Below are 19,252 nucleotides of genomic sequence, written 5' to 3'. Positions count from 1 at the left end.
GAGTAGAAACGAATGTTTGGTTTATCAACAGAGTTGATAAGGTAATTTAGCCAAGTAAAGAGATTCAAGAGCTGACGTTTCGTGCGTTAGCCCTTCGCCAGAAGCGGATTCACAATCATACACCGACTCACTGAACATTTAAATGAAAGCTATAGAACAGTACTTTTCCTTCTGTGCCGTTTATAATAATTGTCATACTTGGTGATTCTTCCTATGCGTTTTATTTTATCAGGTAAACGCTAGAATTCCACCATTCTGCAGCACTTTCGTAAGGAACTTTTCTTTGCTAGAAACGAACTTCGTGAATTTTACCTCGTACGATTAGTCATGAAAGCGATTTGGAACGTTTTAAATTAATGTTAAAAACTCACTTGTTCAGGAGAGCGTAAAATTTTTGGGGTAGCCATCTCAAGGATTTTTATGAAACGACTGTTTTAATCTTAATAGTTGAGGTAGTGATTTCGAACATTTTATATATAGTTATTATATTTAATGATGTGTATGATTAATATGTAGTTTCATTTATTTTTTTTTTATTTTGGCTATTTTCATTTCACTAGGTGTAATGCGCATTTGATCACATTTACATGTTGATTTACGCAGTGCAAATATTTCTCCGTTATGAGTTTTGACACCTCTTGGAAGACAAACACTCAAACCGGCTCATTTAACCTCTGTATTATTTCTACATTCCAGCTTGTGTTCCTTCTTCTTCTGCGACTGACCCAGTTATGGGCCTTTTCCAATGGTCCCCCCTTAAGTACGTGCGAAAGTATGGGTCCCCACCATGGTAGCTTCAAAGCGCAATCAGGGCCATCTCCTTACAACATCTCTGTGTCCAAAGGTTCTTACACCCCTGGTGAGAATCTTACTGTGACTATCTCGGGATCAAAGACTTTCAAAGGATTTATTTTACAAGCTCAGGGCAGTGAGAGCTCAGTCGCTTGGCCGCTTGGAGAATTCTTTGAAATTCCTGATGGTATGTAAAAATTTTAACAAGTATAGGAATATTTGAAACTGTTGTTTCGTTTGGCCAACCTTATAACAGTCTCGTGTAAAGACAGTAGAAAGAACGGGACAGGCCATGATTTCCGAGTTGTTTGAACCTCATTATGAAAGCGAGGCTAAGTTCAAAGTTTTTATTGTAAGAATTAGTTTTCATTCATATGTAAACAAAACTAATTTTCATGTGAAAAACTTTGCACTTAGCCTCGCTTTCATAATGAGGCTCACAACAACTTGGAATTGGCCTATTGGTTACGTAATTCCATGACAAGCTGCGAATGCCGCAGCGTGACCAGTGAGAAGTTGGAGCCGGGGGAGGGGGGGGGGGGGGGGAGTTAAACAAAGTTCTGGATCTGTTACACGTGTCAACTGGAAGTTACAGAAATGCTCTCCTTCCAGGGCTTAGATCCTTCTGGTCCCCTCGCTATGATCAGCAAACGCAAACCACTTTCGGTTGTAATATAAATAAGCGAAAATATCTCAGTGGGCAACATGTAGAAAAATTTAAAATCGCGCTTACGGCAAGCGGAAAACGTGAGAAATAAGTACAAATAGGACAATAGTGCAAAATAATCCTGGCCTTTGATGCTAAAGCCGCCGTTACACGTTGAAACTTTTAGCTGAAACTTGTGTGCAACGGCGAACGAGACCAGTTTCACGAAGTGGTGTTACACGGTGAAACTCTTGTTTTTTCGCCACTGAGACCGTTGCAAGCCGTTGCAGAAGTAGAAAGCGGTTCTACTTTTCGTGAAACTTGTCTCGCAACGGTAGTTCGAAAAAGTTTCACGAAACCGACCATGTTACACGGCGCAACGCCTGCTGAAACTTATTTCGCAGCGCCGTTGCACACAAGTTTCAGCTAAAAGTTTCAACGTGTAACGGCGGCTTAACGCAAAACTACTCAATTTTACTGAGAAACTGAAAACAGCGAGCGGCAAATGTAGGATAAACATAATTCTAAATTTCTCTATACTCCCTATACTTACAACTTTTCAAGTACTGGATGTTGTATTTAGCGATCATGCTACCGTTTTCCAAGGTCGAAACACGATCACTGAGATGATGTACCTCTTCTGATTTTAGCATGGGAAGAAAGAGTATGTGAAAATGAGAATAAAAGTTGAAGCGGAAAGTTTGTATATCTCCCTTTGCGCAACCAGTGCCAGCGTAGTTGTATTTCGTTCAGCTAAACTGAAGGGTATCAGTTTGTAAATGAGAAATTAAAACAGGGATTAGAAAGTTTTCGTTCGTCTTTAAACACTACTATTGGCCTGTGTTTATTTTTGTATCCTTGTCGTTTCGAAGTCAGCTCAAGTGGAGTTGCTGGGATGCTTCTTCAAGAATTTGCCAGTTTAGTGTGGAAACAGTCATTTTTAGTGTATATGCGGTCATTGAGCCTAACTGTCCTCTTTTCAGGAGCTCAGACTATGTACTGCTCTGGTGGAGAACCTAAGGTAATAAAAACAAGTTGCATTTTTTTTTTCAGGGCACACCACTATAGACCTTTGTCACGCAGGGCCATGTTGAGTCTCCGAAGAATAAAAAAACTTTGTTTTCGCGCGCACGGCAAGCCTCGCCCAGACGCGAATTCAGTACGAGGCTTGCCCTGCAAAAACAAAGCTTTTTATGGCCGCCGAGTGACAAAGGTCTATTTTTTTAAGTGATTTTTATACCGAAACGAGTCTGAAAACTGACTTTCCTTTAATCGAGATCAAACGAGCGTTGTCAAACAAAACAGAGAGCAATAACGAGGGTTGCCGAGAGTCACCGTGGAAGAGATTCATCGAGAATGGAGAAAGTCTTCTCAAATTAACGAGAATTATCTCGACAATTTTTCAGTGACTCTTCAGTGTCCTCTCTCAATGACTTGTTTCAACTCTCATCATTTCTCCTCGATTATCGGTGACTCTCGTCAACTTTCGGCGACTCTCGGCAACTCTCGGTGGCCCACGTTAATCAATCAATCAATCAATCAATCAATCAATCAATCAATCAATCAATCAATCAATCAATCTACTGACTTATCCACGTTACGTCTAATGAGTTAAACGCTTGTTCAACTCTCACCATACTTTTGTGTATTCTCGGCGACTCTCGGCGAGTGTATTCCCGGCAACGCTCGTGATCTTTCGTAGATTAACAAAAGTCCGAATACATATTAGGGAGCTTAACCACAGACGTTCGTGAGACACGCACGGCAAGAGAGATCCATCGTCCCTTCACTTCACAACCTTTTTAGTTAACTGAACTACTTGATAATTTTTTGTTTTCCTTTTTGTCAGAATACGGTTGCCCATAGCAATCCTACCAAGAAGACTTCCCGCCAGTTTACTTGGAAGGCCCCGTCAAAGAGCGCTGGGAACATAAGATTCATGTGAGAAAACATCAAATAGCCAAATTACTGTTTCTATGGAGGGACATGTACCCTGGGTGCCAGAGACTTTTCATGCGCGGTTTCCGATTCAGTCTGGGTTCGGCCTTTGGCCCAACTGAAAGTGTTCGCGCCGCGCGCGAGAAAAAAAACTCAGGTACCCAGAGTAAGGGACGTGCTCTTTAACGGTGTTTCTATTGAGGGACTATCGGCAGATTGTTGCCCCGCGAAAATTTGATGTTCTTATGACAAACTTTGAGGGCTTATATGCTAGGTTTAAGAATATCAATTTTCTTAAGTGCAACTATCAGGGCTGAGTTGCTCGAAGCATGGTTAGCGCTAACCATTGGTTAAGAGGTATTAAAACCTATAGGTTGTCATGGCATTTAACCCTGGTTAGCGCTAACCATGCTTCGAGCAACTTGGCCCAGACCGTTAGTCCCGAGAAAGAAACACTCTATTGTTTTATTCTTCAGGACTAATTTTTTTTCCGTGCAAAAGTAGCATTTCGAAATTACAACTCACCAATGTGACCTTCAAGGCGAAAAATTGAAATGAAAATGGCGAATGAGCAACGTACTTACTGAATTGGAAAAATAAATGGGAGAATTTTTCGTGCGGACGAGTGCTATCCATCCGGGCATTTCCGCCGGATTGAACACTATGCGCTGATATATCACGTCACGTGATCAATTGAAACCAATGAGACTCGTAGAAAATTTAGAGGTGACCTTTAACGGCTGATAGTTGCCCCGCGTTGAATTGATCAATTATTTCAAAGATTTCAGAGCCAGGTTGTATCGGAAAGTATTTTCAAGCGATTTTGAAGAGAGGTTTCCGTTCTAACGACTTTCTTATGACCTTAATTAACTTTCCTTTTTAACTTATTGAACACTCCAGCTGATATGACCGTTGACCACATGGTGGTGTCACCATAACAAACGCACAGTTTCTTGGAACTCATTCCTTCTCCATCGCATTTCCGGATCTCCCTTAGCGGCCATCTCGAACATGTAAACGACCATTTTTTCGTTTAAACCGTTTTCATGAGAAAAAACACTGTAATTTGAACTGCCTATCGTCAGTTTCATCTTCCCTTTGCGACATGTTTCCTTATTGTCTGGGTGACTTCTTTTACGATGACAAACGTTACTTCCTTTTTGCGCATGCGTTATATATTGGAATCTCCTCAAAGAACGAGTTTGTTTCTGTAATATTCAGTTGCATGTATAGCATGCGTTCAACTGAGTACCTTCACGCTACTTTATAGTGCTACCATAGTTGAGAAGTTCGACACGTACTGGTTAAACGTGACGTCACCTGTGATTACCGGACCACCAGCTGAAAATGTGACAAGAGGGGTCCCATCCGTGAGCTTTCAGGTAGGCGTAGCAATAATGCTCACCCCCCTATCCCATAGAACAACCAATAGACCCTTCTCCAGAATGGCGGCCTAAAATAAAAATAAAATTTAAAACGTATACCAGTACTAGACAGAGCACTTTTACTTTAGTAACCCTGCAAAGTTTCAGCATATCAGGTGTAATATCAGCTGAGAAAATGTAAGTTGAAAAATGAAAAATTTACAGACGTTTGTATGACTGGGTGCATGACGTATACCCCCAGTCAAACAAACGTCTGTAAATTTGTCAAATTTCATCTTACATTTCTTAAGCTGATATAACACCTAATATGTTGAAACTTTGCAAAGTTACTAAAGTAAAGGTGCTCTTTCCAGTGCTGGTATCCGTTTTTCATTCAGTTCAATTTTAACTCATTCAACTCTGTTGCCGCCATTTTGGAGGAGGGTCTATTTTGTTCCTGGACTCACTCGTGTAAACAGGATTTTCGACGTTCCTTCAGTCTTTCACTGTGACGAAAATTAAAAAAAAGATAAAATTTCAATACACGGACGTACCAGACCATGACGCCTTTGGCTCTCTGTAGATTGTTTTGTTGAACCGCTCATGTTTTATTTGAAAGACGTGTGTTTCTTTCTTTTTCCTTGCTTGCTTGCTTCATTCCTTCCTGCCCATCCTTTCTGTCTTCTTTTATTCTGTCTTACACATTGTTTTAAAACAATCAGCCTTTAGACCCTTATGTCCAGAAATGCACCCAACCCTGAATTTGGGTTCTTAATATAAAAGTCATAAAACAGACCTTTTCGTCGTTTTCATATGACTTCATGTTAAACAGAATTATTTGTGTGTTGGTAAGAATTAAGGTTAGGGGACACCTTGTGATGTCTATCGTACAGTTCATGAATCTCATTAGCGTGCTTTTCTGGACATATCTCCCTTTAGATCGACAAGTCAGGATGTGCAGACACCAAGGGATGTTACTCCGTTCCATCAACGTGCACCGGAAGTGGTGACTGTAATTATCTCTTTACCTACCAAGTTTTCGGCGGAAATGTTATCATAGAAATGAGTGCTAAGCAGCGCTGGGTTTCAGTTGCGTTTAATGAGGAGAAATTGATGGTGAGTCGGACTTATGTTATGTTGAAGCCATTAGCTTCAGCCGATAGCCAAATGCTAATGATTTTCCTGTACATGAGTTGGTTTGCTCACTGACTCACTCGCATAACTAACTTGGTGATTGGACGAAGACTGAATGAATGACAAACTGTTTGAGTGGCGGGCTAACTTAGTGACTAACTGACTGACTGACTGATTGATTGACTTACTGACTGACTGACGGCTGACGACTGACTGACTGACTGACTGACTGACTGACTGAGTGAGTGACTGAGTGACCCATCACTCACTGACCTACTGACTTACTAACTCACTGACTGATTGACTGATTGACTTATTGACTGACTGACTGACTGACTGACGACTGACTGAGTGACTGAGTGACTGAGTTACCCACTCACTCACTGACCTACTGACTCACTGACTCACTGACTGATTGACTGATTGACTGACTGACTGACTGACTAATTGACTGACTGTCAGACTGACTGTGACTGTCTGACTGACTGTCTGACCGGCTGCCTGAATGCCATAAAAATTTACCTGGCCAGCAGACTTTCAACTTGCTGACATGACTGACTAATCAGTGATGACTGGCTGACTGATTGATGTCGTGACAAGCGAACCATCTGAGACGTTGACTGTTATGTCTGCATGACTGATTGATTAGTGAGCTGAGGGTAGACGCTAGATTGTAACTGAATTGTTTGACAGGTGACTCTTGATGCTGTTATGTTTACTCTTTGTTTTTTTCTTGTTAAGGACAAAATGGACGCCATAATGTGTGCTACTATGGCAACAAACTTGGTGGAGTTACGTCATTATTATTCACATGGACATCACATGATCAGACAAATACTGGTGAGAATATGAGGTTGTTATGGTAACGATACCCTTTACGTACCGTCTCTTTCTATTGGCGAAGAGTTATGGATTCTTTATTAACAAATGCCAAAAGAAACATGCCCAGAGTCATACGTCTGGACTTACAATTTCATATAACTAACTACTATAAAAAAGAAACTAATCCCAAACTATTGACAAATGTGCAAAGACAATTAGATAGTTCTGAGACTAAATCCCAAATTAAGTACCAGAGTTCAACTCCTCGTCCTTGCATGCTAGTATGCTGGTAAGACCGGGTGGTCTTCATATTCTGCCTGTTGGGATTCTTAACCAGCTATGTTTAACGTATATCTGATTGCTTTGTTAACGTTTAAGACTCAGTAAGTTAGCCTCAAATGTTGTGTTGCTCGGGTTAAGGTTGCACTAACCATTTGGTCTGTGAATGAAACCTGAAGTGTGACCATTGAAATAATAGCAATTGAGCATTTTTTCGTGCTGCTATTTCGTTTAAAAAGGTTCCATTTAGGTACAAAAGATGCTTGAGTTTGTTACTTGGAATTCCTAATTTGTTACCACGGTTAACCACTCTGAATGAATCATTTGTAGGCTGGTAACAGCGACATCTCGCTTGATAAGATAGCTTATGAGGATGGGGGCATCAAGTGCAGGTAAGTAAGATATTAATTAAAAAGCTTATGGTATTTTAAGTACATCCTTCGTCAATTCGCTTGAGATAGGATGGTACATTTTACCTTGTTTTCGCTTCCCTACTCTTTCTCTCCCTCTTTCAATATTGCTTCAGCGGAAAATATTTATACATTGTTGCTTGTGTTATACATTGAAGTGGGGTTGGTGGAAACAACAAACTCAGACAGAAAATGAATTTTGAAGGTGCAGTAAATCGCAAGGACATCAAAGAAAACGTAATTCAAACTTGTTTGTAGTCAAACCCTTTCCAAGAAAAATTTCCTACAATTGTAAGAATGGGGAAGGAAGGGACCGAAGGCCACAGCAATACAAATCAATTAGAAGTAGAAACCAATGACTGGTTTTGTTAAAAATAAGTCTGAAACTAGGACACTGAAATTCACAACCGCACGTTTTTTGCTTCGAGTATCCAGTATGCGTGAAAGCGTTTGGGTCGTCCTCTTTGGTGGCTCGGAAAGGTGGCTTAAGCCTTATCATAGTCAGTAGACCTGGACCTTTGTAAAGCTCTATTTTCCCTGGACCCTTATAACCTGCAGCTGCATTGTTTTTTTAGGGCTGGGATCATAGCTCTGTTGTTCTTCCTTTCGTTCTCTCGACCAATCATGTAAGACGTTGCAAATGGCACAGGTCGCCCCGTCATGGTGTGTTTTCACTACAAAAATCCATTTGATATGCTTATCGAGCGTTGTTTTTGAAGCAGTTCGTCAGTGAACAAAGTTTGAACCCAACAATCTCAAGACACACAGTTCCTAATGTCTAGACAACAACTTGACCTAGGTTTGGTGAAGCTGGTTATTATATTGACCTGTCTATATCTGTGCCTAAAACAGTAGCAGACCGAATAGGAAGGTGAATGTTTGGTTTATCAGTTGATAACAAAAGATAAATTGGCCACGGTAAAGAGATTCGAGTGTTGACATTTCGAGCGTTAGATCTTCGTCAGAGCGAATCGCTCTGACGAAGGGCTAACGCTCGAAATGTCAACAATTTACCTTTGGTTATCAAGTCCGTTTATAAACCAGACATTTCTTTCTACTCCTCCATCAACACAGCACCGTAGTTTCTTCAGAAACTAACCTTCTTATCCTTTTGAATAAGAATTAAGATGTATCGACATATAATGGTTGTGATTCTTTTCACGCCTTTTTCCTTTTTACGAATTTCAACCAAAATGATTTCTAAATAAAGTTACAAATGTTTGTTGTTTGTTGGGCAGTACCATCGGGAAAATCCTAGGTTTTTTTTCTTTTTTTTTCCTTTTTTTTAAAGTTAAATTTAAATTAAGCTTGCTCACACTTGAATTACTTTTGTATCACCAATGACATTAAATCACCCTGCAAGAATCTTAAAAGAAAGGCTGCCGCATACTAGCCGATTTTTTGTCGGGGTCAAATCGGGTTAAAATTTGTCGGGCCATCAGCTTGCCGCACACTAGCCGATTTTTTGTCGTGACTAACCGCCATGTTAGGAAAGACGCTTTTTCAGGTGACTCTCATGACATTTCCTAATTGGTTGAGGTGCGCGAGCCCCGACAAATTGTCTTGGTCCACCGCACACTAGCCGACAAGGCCCGACAAGACGTTTTGAGATCTAGCACTGTCAGATATCGCCCGACAAGCCCCGAATTCACCGCACACTCAGCCGACAAGTGAAGAGTTTTCGTCGGTCGACAAAAAATCGGCTAGTGTGCCAAGGCTGAAGGGCAAAAGACGTTAAACAATTCAATCTCCATCTTGGTCATCTTATCCGAGAACATTTATGAAAAGTGTCCGTGAATTACAAAAGACTTTTAGTGAAGAACTTGGCCATTATATTTTGCCTGCTAATAGATGGCACAATCCCATTTGAAACGAATCCAGTTCGTCAAGAGCATTAAAAAAATGAAAAAACGGAAAGTACCTGGAATTGGAGTAGGAGACTGCCCGTTCTTCTTGTTTGAAATTTGAATGTGTCTCACTCTTTCCCTTATCAGGCTCACCCGCAAGCTTACCTCCAATGCCGCTCACTTCAGAGATCTGACAAAGAATTGGTACATTCTTTTTGCCCATGGTAAAACAAGTACGTGCCAACACAGAAAGTAACTATACCATCGATACGACAATGTAGTGTTGTAGCACGCCTTTATAGCCAACGACTATGCGGAGGTTAAAGAGGGTTCACTGTTATGCGCATGTCCATGAATCAAAATACTTTTTCGCCTTTGCTCCGCTATGACCCAAGCCTGTTTAATTTAATTCGTTGTTCATGAATCATTCGGGAGGGAATAGGTAACTCGGGTGGTAATTATTTCATATGATTGCGTTATTTCGCATGCAGATAATTGTAAACACATCAACCGTGGAATAAATCCTACGGGTCAACACTAAATTCAATATCGACAATATGAGTACAATCCACTTGCATTTTCTGTGAATTTTTGTCATCAGTCATTTTGCTTGGACTAATTATAGAATGTGATTACTGAAGCGCATGTGAGTGGGATATTTAAGGCCATAAAGTTGATAAGAAAGAGACAAAAGCATTTAGATTCATGCGCATGGGCTAAAATGTGAACCCCTCCCTTTAAACAATTTTACTTTTCTTGAAGTATTGAGTATTAATCTTGAAAATAATTGGCCCCCAAGAAATGGTGATCCTTCCAATTCTTACAGCCTTCTGTTAGTGACCAATCAGAAAAAGCATAAATATCCTTAGGAATAATTCAGAACTTAGGCAAAAAGACAGAAAACCGATGCCATTCTCTGGAAAATATGTCACCGAGGACAAGCTAGGGAAGTGGTCTGTATAGTAAACCAATTGTAAAATCTGCGCTTGATTAGTAATAGTTGAAAAGTCATCCTGTTTGATTTGATTAGTTAAAGCAATTTTCTCTATTTTTAGGATTAAACAGAGGTGAAAAAGTATTAATACAAGTTACGGAAAACGCGAAACGCAGTCATTTCGAGAAATTAGAAAAAATCATTTATTATCGGGAAACTGTAATGAGTTTTTTAACATCCTCCTTTCTTCAACACAAAGAATCTTTCGACATTACGATCCTGTCAGTAATGAAGTACGCCTGTTGTGTTGACCTAGTAATTATAAATGACTTGGGAAGTCATGTGCATAGTCTCTACCACTGTCGCCTTGTTCGGAGTTTTTCTTTGTCCCATACCTGTGAATTATTGACTGCCACACATCTTCTTAAATTGTATATGACAGATTTCTTTTTTATTTGATTTATTTGCTTCATGAAAGGTTAATGATCTTTTCGTTTGAAAATCGAAAAACATGGCCTAATCAACTTTTCTTCCCCGCGTTTGAGGCGTACTAAAGCGTCAAATTTCACTGCTGGTTGGGTACAATACCGAGCAAGATGGGAGACTGGGAATAGTAGGGCTGTGACGTCAACAACAACAACAAAAACTTTATTTACCCCCAGAGTCTACAAAAAGTATTTACAATGTAACACACAAATAATAGGGAAGTAGCTAGCTGAAATAACCTTAGAGTTAAAAATGCCAGGGAACCGCTGCAGGATCGCTAGTCTCGAGATTTCTCTATTCTTTAGTTGTTTCTCGTGTGCAAAGGAAGAAAACTGTTTGGAGAAAATATTGAACGGGAATGTAAATGCTCTGAATAAAACAACTGCTATGCTTATGCATGCTCTTAAAAAAGTGAAACTGTGAGACCCTGTCAGGGGTCGAGTCCATGACTTTTATTTACGAATTAGCTACAAAATATCAGCCTTATTTATTTGTTATTGTCTTGGTTTTAGCTCCTTCGGGAAGCGGTGAATATCATTTTAAAAATCGAACATACACCGCCGACCTGGTGGACCTTTCAGTTGCTGCAACGTTGGTCCATGAGCAAACTCAAGTGACGGATACGGTAAGATGTAACGTTCATTTATACCTTTGGCTTCCTTCCTTCCTTCCTTCCTTCCTTCCTTCCTTCCTTCCTCCCACCCTCCCATCCTCCCTCCCTCCTTCCCCCCCTTCCTCCCTTCCTTTCTTCCTTCCTTCCTTTCTTCCTTCCTTCCTTCCTCCCACCCTCCCATCCTCCCTCCCTCCTTCCCCCTATCCATTCCTTCCTTCCTTTCTCCCACCCTCCCCCTCCCTCCCTCCCTTCCTTCCTTCCTTCCTTCCTTTCTCCCTCCCTCCCTCCTTTCCTCCCTCCCTCCCTCCCTCCCTCCCTCCCTTCCTTCCTTCCTTCCTACCTTTCTCCCTTCCCCCACCCTCCCTCCTTCCCCCCCTTCCTCCCTTCCTTTCTTCCTTCCTTCCTTTCTTCCTTCCTTCCTTCCTCCCACCCTCCCATCCTCCCTCCCTCCTTCCCCCTATCCCTTCCTTCCTTCCTTTCTCCCACCCTCCCCCTCCCTCCCTCCCTTCCTTCCTTCCTTCCTTCCTTCCTTTCTCCCTCCCTCCCTCCTTTCCTCCCTCCCTCCCTCCCTCCCTTCCTTCCTTCCTTCCTACCTTTCTCCCTTCCCCCACCCTCCCTTCCTTCCTTTCTCCCTCCCTCCCCCCACCCTCCCCTCCTTCCTTCCTTCCTCCCTCCCTCCCTTTCTCCCTCCCACCCTCCCTTCCTTCCTTCCTTCCTTCCTTCCTCCCTCCCTCCCTCCCTTTCTCCCTCCCACCCTCCCTTCCTTCCTCCCTTCCTTCCTTCCTTCCTTCCTTCCTTCCTTCCTCCCTCCCTTCCTTCCTTCCTTCCTTCCTTCCTTCCTTCCAACGTTTGTTTTATTCGACCAAAGCCTAGTCTACTCTCAAACCCCGTAGTACTCTTTTGCCTTCTTTTATCTGAACTACAACAACAGCTCCCCAAGAATATCTTTGCGGATAACAGTCCTTGAAACACACATAAATTCTCTCAATTTCAGGTCACCAAAGATGGATGCGGGAAGACAAAAAGCTGCTTTTCTGAGCCCGAAAATTGTAAAGGCAGCAGTAACTGTGACTATCTCGTGACAATTAAACCCGGGAAGGGTGGGGACGGTCAGGGTGATGCTGAGGAGGTGGAGTTTGAGATCAGTTCTAAGAAGCAATGGGTCGCCATTGGTTTTAACAAGGAAAAGAAAATGGTAAGAATATTTTAACGATTACTAACTAAGGTTATTTTGTAGCGTTGAAGGAATTGCTGGCATATGACGGTCCTTCATAGCTTGTTTTCAAGAAACAGGGTCCGGGATGTGTGAATTTTCGTTAACAACTTTCGATTTAACAGTAAATTGTTGGTGTTAGGTTGATCCTGTTTAGTAAGTGCAGAACAAAACCTCTGTTCTGACTTCGAGAAGATTGGTAAAAGGTTCTTTAAAATATTAAAGCAAAGACCACCAAACGTTATCTTTCGAAAAAAATTTGCTGTAGCAATTCATTGTTCACGTCACTTGATGTTGGATAGCAATAAGAATTCGATAGTCATGGTTTTCGAAATTTGGATTATTTTACCTTTTTATTCATTGTAGTGCTTCATTCATTACTGGAATTACTGGATTTAATTATTTTTTTTGAATCAATTTGGATGGTTTTCTGACGTTTTAGAAACATCGAGAAATCTAAAATGGCGGATCCAAGATAGCGGCTATTTAAAGCAAATGATCGACGTCATATGACGTCATCGTCACAATTAGCGGACGTCAGAGGAAACAGTTTTGGACACACTTTATACCCTATATGTCGTTCTTGCTGCGTAGATCTTGCCAGCTTTTGCGTGGCGGTTTTTTGACGCCAGGAAGCTTCTGTTTTTCCCCCTCCCTTTGTCTTTTCCACTGTTTTATCAGTGGAAAACAGCCAGCCATGAGCCCCAGTCTTCACTGGGGCTCATGGCTGGTTTGCTAGGATTTGCCAGCCATGGGAGCGGTCTCAATCTGGGAGCCCGTTGCCAATAGTGGGAGCTCCTGGATATCGCAGGCACCTAATTTGCACTTAGCGATGTGGTTGTTAATGTCAGAAAGTTTTCAAAGTATCGGCCAAAGTTAATCTCAAAAATATTTTATCTAGTTTTGTTTGTTAAGTTGTTGTATCCGTCATTTTATTCAGGGCGGTACTGACGCCTTAATCTGCGCTGACGTCAATGGAAACGTCGCTGTGGATCATTATGTGGCTGACCAGGGGTACGGTAGACCTACGAAGACCACCCTCGTAAGTACAACTTGTAAAAAATCACAGGAAACAGGATGTTCTTTTCGTCGAAGGTTGTCAGAAAAGGGACAAAAGAGCTACTCTTTCTATGTAGATCTCAACGCCAGAAACTATCGAATGGCCACCACGATTAAGTGCGTATCTTATAACTATGCGGGATTTTAGCAAAAGGCTATTGAAATCCAAAAAGAAAATTGGGGTTGACAGCGCATTTTTTAGATAATTAATCAAAGATAATTCTCAAAAGTTTTAAAATACATCTTTCCCAAATCTTTCCCCCAATTTTGTTTTTGGATTCCATTAGTCCTTGCTAAGATCTGCGTTTCTCGCATAGTTATAAACTGCGTAAAAATAGCCTTGTATAGTCAACTCTCGCCTTGCAGACACCTCGTTGTTGCGGGCACTCCGATAATACGGACAGCAGCTAGATCCCCGGTAAAAATAGAGTACAGACGTTTGACTGAAATAAATTCCCACTATCACGGACACTAACTCGCGGTCTTGAGGGTGTCCGCAATAAAGGGAGTTGACTGTATTAAAAGGCACTTGAATTAAGAAACCCGAGTTGCGCAGAACGTAGCCAAAGGAGGCACGGTCCTTAAGGTTTGGGTTACACTATCACTTTTTTAAACACTGTAAACATTCATTTTTGAGCATGCTTTCACTATTCCGTCGTTGTTTCCATCTTAGTGACTACAAGTTACCAGGGCACGCATGCGCGGTACTTACGACTGTTATTTTGAGCCACATCCCACAAGTGTTACATCGTATCCCTGACATAAATGATGGAGAAGCGTAAATTACATTTACTGTTAATCAGCCACAAACCTATTCTCTGATGGTCGTTTTATAGATGTTTTACTAGATGTTAAACAGACTGATTTGCTAATGATGCATATATTACTTCTAGAAACCATCGTCTCTAGTGCAGACATTGGCAGAGTCGACAGGCGGAGTTGTGAGCTGTCGGTAAGTCGATGACTAAATAACAGACAGCTCAATTTTTTCGTTTCGATTTGAAATCGGAACAGCGAAAAATTTAGCCTTATGGACACTAACAATTATTTAAATTTTAAGTGCAAAGGATTTCTTATTGGTGTGTTTGTTGTTGCTGTTATCTTTCTTTGAGTCAGTTTCTCCTTTGCAGTTTTAAAAGAAAGAAGAAAGATCCCAAAATGGTGGACCTCAATGAGCCGTGGTATCTGGTGTACGCAAGTGGACCAATGGGTATGTCATATACTTTGCACTGAGTTGTCCCGCATCTTAGAACCTTTTATTGTTAGTTGATATTAGTTGTGTGTGATTGTTGACTTCATTTTTGCAATTACGCCTTGTTGTTTTATTGGCTGAGATAACTGTAAAATTGGCTTCTGCCTATCATCCATGTCAACAGCAAAAGCCTTTATTAGTTCCATTTTTACCGGCATACACGATCGTTCACAATAGGCAGACTTCTGATACGCCTTGTATTAAACCATTTGCTTTGTTTTGCGCCTTCACTGAACTAATTAAAGACGAACAAGATTCATCATGTCACGAGCGTGAAACATGCAGAGAAAAAAACCGGATCCCCGAATGGAATCAAACTCATGACTTTCCTTATAACCTGGCGAGATGAACGTCTTTTTTTCTTTCGACGTGATCCTAAAATCAATTCAAATCAAATCGTTCATTGCACACTATTTGGTTATGAACACACGAAAGAAGAAAAAATACAGTAGACAAAATTATATTGAAATCAGTGTGTAGCTGCCCAAGTAGCGGAGCTTTCAAGCTGACTGCTGTTTATTTGCACATAAAATAAGGAAATATTGAGCCTATTAACTTAAACTAATAAAATAGTAACTAAGTAACTAGTGACTAAAACTAGAGGCAAAATACAACCAAATGTTAAATACAACTTAGACAAAACTATTATACACTATACTATCCAGATAATTAATTGGTTTCTTATGATAAAGGTAGGTTGGCAATGTGTAGAAATTTTAAGTCATTGAGACAAGTGAGTAGGAGAGAGTCAGTAACTGACACTGAAGAAGTTGAGCTTTTTATTGCTTTTTAAAACTGTAAGTGGAGTGATATTTCAAATTTGTTGCTATGGTTTCCTAGTAGAATCCTAGCAGGTAGACACTTGTTTCCATATCTCATCCTGAGCTTGGACACCTTATGAGGCTTACACAATGACATATTCCTTATCGTCGTATTACAAATGTACAGTACGGGAACAGAACCCGGCAGAGAACTGAGTGAATAGAGCTCCATCTAGGCCAGGAAAATCGTTTTGGGGCTTAGCACTGATCCGCAGTATTTATGGTGGTAATGGCATTTATATACCGCATTTTCTATTTACATATTCAAATGCGGTTTACATTACTTGAGTACAAGGGTGAAATCGGACATAAGCATATGTCCATTAGCGAGCACCCCACCCAACCCATGAAATCTTAAAGTGGCAGAAAAACCAGACCAGCACACCGGGAACTCCATGCCCTACTCTTTGCGATTAGTGTGTGGGTTCTTTAACGTCCCGCAGGGTTATGAACATTGAAGTGTTCTGAGACGGGGCCTACGGTTTATCGTCGTTATCCGAGGGTTAAACAGTGATTACAAAACAGTTAGCTTTCGTTAATTTTTTATGGTGATGGGTAACTATATAAAAACATTAAAAATTACAATCCTCGGCAGCTAGTCCTCGTTGGTGTAGTAGTTTTGGGTAGGAGAAATGAAGCAAACGACTCGGGTTGGAGGCTTACATTACTCTACGTTTCTCCTTCTTTTCCTCTTACGTTTGCAATAAGTTTCACTTTTTGTAATTTTAAGTGAATGTCCAAGGTCAGTTTGAGAGATGGAAACGAGTGTTACCCATCCTTAGTAGTCTACACAAGAGGTGTATGGACTAACTCTCCACCAGTCTCCCATTAGGTCATTGGTTACAGAAGGTCATGGGTTCAATTCTGGTTGAGGACTCAGCGTTTTCTCTGTTCCACTCTCACGATCTAAGGAACTTTGCATTTTCACAATTGATTACCGAGCTTCAAAGTTATCATCTTTGTTTATTTAACTAAAGAGCTTTTGTGAAGTCAATATCGGCTTTTCGAGTGGTGCCAGCATTAGCTTTGGTTGAGCCCTTATTTCTCTCAGTACAATGCCTCTCGGTTAAATAAAGATTTCAATTTAAAGCTAAGCTCCCAGGCACATTCCCTTCATCATGCCGTAACTGTTTTAACTGAACTGTTTTTGTGCTTCAAATAACCAGGTGGAAGCCTCATAGGTAAGCATGATACTGGCCCAAAAACAAGCACACAGAAGGTTGATATTAATGAGATTGGCGTTCTTGGTGCTGAAGGAAAGGATTCCAGCAAGATAAAAGCACACGGTAAGAACTATTCAATCCTCAAGGGAAATATACTTTTAGTATTCTAGAAGTCGCGAATTGATTGTCTTAGCCGTTTGACTAAATGGGATTGACTGAATTTGTAAATTTGCAAATGCCATGGAGCGGTTTTCCATTGAGTGTCGAAGGTAATTTCGCGTTTGCTTTGGTTTTGCATTACTACACTCTGTGATTGGTTAACAAAACTCGCGCCACTTTCTCAACCAATGGGAATCCAAACCAAAACCAATCGTGTTTTTGCCGCACGCGTTTTCCCGCGCTTGGCGCCGGTTACATTTGCTTCGAATTCTGATTGGCTCGTGGTGTTGTTTACATCTGTTGCGATTGGCTAGAGTAATAATTTTGGTTTTGGTTTTACGACATTCAACTGAAAAACCGCTCTAATAGGCCATTTCCGAGTTGCTTTGAACCTCATTTTGAAAGCGAGGCTTCGTGCATACTTTTTAATATGAAAATTAGTTTTCACTCATATGCAAACAAAAACTAAGTTTCACATGGAAAACTTTGCACTTAGCCTCGCTTTCGTAATGAGGTTCAAAGCAACTCGGAAATGGCCTATTTCATGACGAGATGATCAAGTACGCTTTACAGTGTGGAGACACTCTCCACTCAGACGTCCCACCAGTGGAAACATCCGCCAAATTGTCTCTTTTTTCTTTTAGGTTGTCTTATGGTCATCGCGTGGGTTGGTCTCGCTTCGGTTGGAATTTTCATGGCTCGTTACATGAAAGTTGCTTTTGGCGATAAGGAACTGCTCGGGACAAAGATGTGGTTCACGGTAAGGACCACACCCTGTGCATCCAAAATGACTCCAATGATGCCATGAGTACCAAGATCGAAAATGGCCAGATATTATCCTTCATTTAATTTAGGAACGCCCTAGAAATTAAACTGCCATAGGAGAGTAATACTTAGTAGCTTTCATTTTATAGGTTTTAGAACCGTAAGCATTGTAGGAATAGGTATGGAGCTGTGAGAATTCTGAAGATGATCCTAAGGAAATATCCAAAACGTCTTTTAGGACAACATTGCAAGTTACACGAGAAGCACCAAATAAACCACTTTAATCTTATCTTTAATCTTTAATTAGCATAATTGCCATTAGCAAAGCTAATCCGGCAATGGAGCGGCCAGCGGACACACAATAGATTAATACATGCAGTACATATAAAGAACTAGATTACATTATTGATTCATAAAGGAATTCAAAAGCTTGGAAGTGTGTTGGATACTCCACTGATAAACTCCGAGTAACAGCCAGACTTGATGACGCCAGGTGGTAACGCATTCCATGCTTGGATCGTTCCTGGACGTTCTTACTGCTGAAACACTTTCATTTGAGTGGTCACACTTTAGGATTTCATTCACAGACTCAAAAGTTAGACTCACCCTGTACAGCATAATAAACAGCACCACGGGAAAGCACTACTAGTAGTTTTAATTTGAATGGTCACACTTTAGGATTTCATCAACAGACTCAAAAGTTAGAATCACCTTAGGCCTGCACATCATGATAAACAGCACCACAGGAAGGTACGGCTCAGTAGCTTTCATTTGAAAGGTCACACCGTGTCTGTGTCTGTGCCCGGACACGGGGACTACCTCCAAAGGTAGTACTCTGTCATCGTTCCTGGGCACGGGCACTGGTCTGAACAGGATATTGTTACTTCCCACAGTTTTTCCTCATGCCTCGCTACAATACAGTAAACAAAATGGTGGACGCTAAATTGGCGACCAATAACACGATTGCTCCTTGAGCACCAAGGAGTCTGAGTGAAGTCCTTCTCGTTAACTGGCATAGGGCCCTGGCACGCTCACCTAGGCTGAACAGGGACATAGACTCAAAAGTTAGAATGTTGTATTTGTTGGATTTTTCTTTCAGTTTATATTTTCTTCTCTTTATGTTTGTATTCATCTAGTGCATAATACTCATCTGCTTGATCGTTACAGCTTGACTTCTCTATGTTCTTTTCTCCTTAGTTTCACCGAGGCTTGATGGTTCTGACTCTTGTGGTCACAATAATTTCAGTTATCATCATCTTTGTTGATGCTGGGCGCTGGACACATGTAAGATCTAACTTTCATGCAGCGCTTATTGTGGTGTCAGCTTAAGTTTCATACTTAAACTTAGAATCTATGCTTGAGCGCTCGTAAGGCAATTTTCGCATGAGCTCGAAGAAAACACTTACAGTCACCACTAGTAAGCCTGATGTCCAGTTTGGATTCCGGATCAAATTGGAACTGGTTTCGCTGAGCCTAATAATTTTATATACGTTTGTATGGAAACGGGCAGGTTTTGCCTCTTTCGTACAAACGTCTGCAAAATTGAAAACTACAT

The 19,252-nt window shown here is 41.0% G+C and overlaps 1 protein-coding gene across 2 annotated transcripts in view; it reads left to right on the top strand.

The window, feature by feature from the left end:
- LOC146466402 (ferric reductase 1-like) overlaps positions 1-19,252 on the top strand; it is a 30,264-nt gene that overhangs the window by 4,456 nt on the left and 6,556 nt on the right. For both annotated transcript variants that reach the window (XM_085127394.1, XM_085127395.1), the window contains exons 2-17: positions 697-979; positions 2,422-2,459; positions 3,288-3,379; positions 4,647-4,758; positions 5,680-5,856; positions 6,616-6,714; positions 7,306-7,367; positions 9,380-9,465; positions 11,165-11,277; positions 12,260-12,460; positions 13,419-13,520; positions 14,431-14,489; positions 14,668-14,747; positions 16,777-16,896; positions 17,577-17,692; positions 18,895-18,981. In XM_085127394.1, the coding sequence (XP_084983520.1) occupies positions 697-979; positions 2,422-2,459; positions 3,288-3,379; positions 4,647-4,758; positions 5,680-5,856; positions 6,616-6,714; positions 7,306-7,367; positions 9,380-9,465; positions 11,165-11,277; positions 12,260-12,460; positions 13,419-13,520; positions 14,431-14,489; positions 14,668-14,747; positions 16,777-16,896; positions 17,577-17,692; positions 18,895-18,981 (1,827 nt within the window). The remainder of the gene's footprint in view (positions 1-696; positions 980-2,421; positions 2,460-3,287; positions 3,380-4,646; positions 4,759-5,679; positions 5,857-6,615; positions 6,715-7,305; positions 7,368-9,379; positions 9,466-11,164; positions 11,278-12,259; positions 12,461-13,418; positions 13,521-14,430; positions 14,490-14,667; positions 14,748-16,776; positions 16,897-17,576; positions 17,693-18,894; positions 18,982-19,252) is intronic.

The sequence above is a fragment of the Pavona decussata genome, unplaced genomic scaffold (genome assembly GCF_977016875.1).
Source record: "Pavona decussata unplaced genomic scaffold, jaPavDecu1.1 SCAFFOLD_144, whole genome shotgun sequence".
Classification (NCBI taxonomy): Eukaryota; Metazoa; Cnidaria; class Anthozoa; order Scleractinia; family Agariciidae; genus Pavona; species Pavona decussata.
The sequence above is the reverse complement of the archived record's forward strand: the minus strand, read 5'-3'. Positions and strand labels throughout refer to the sequence as shown.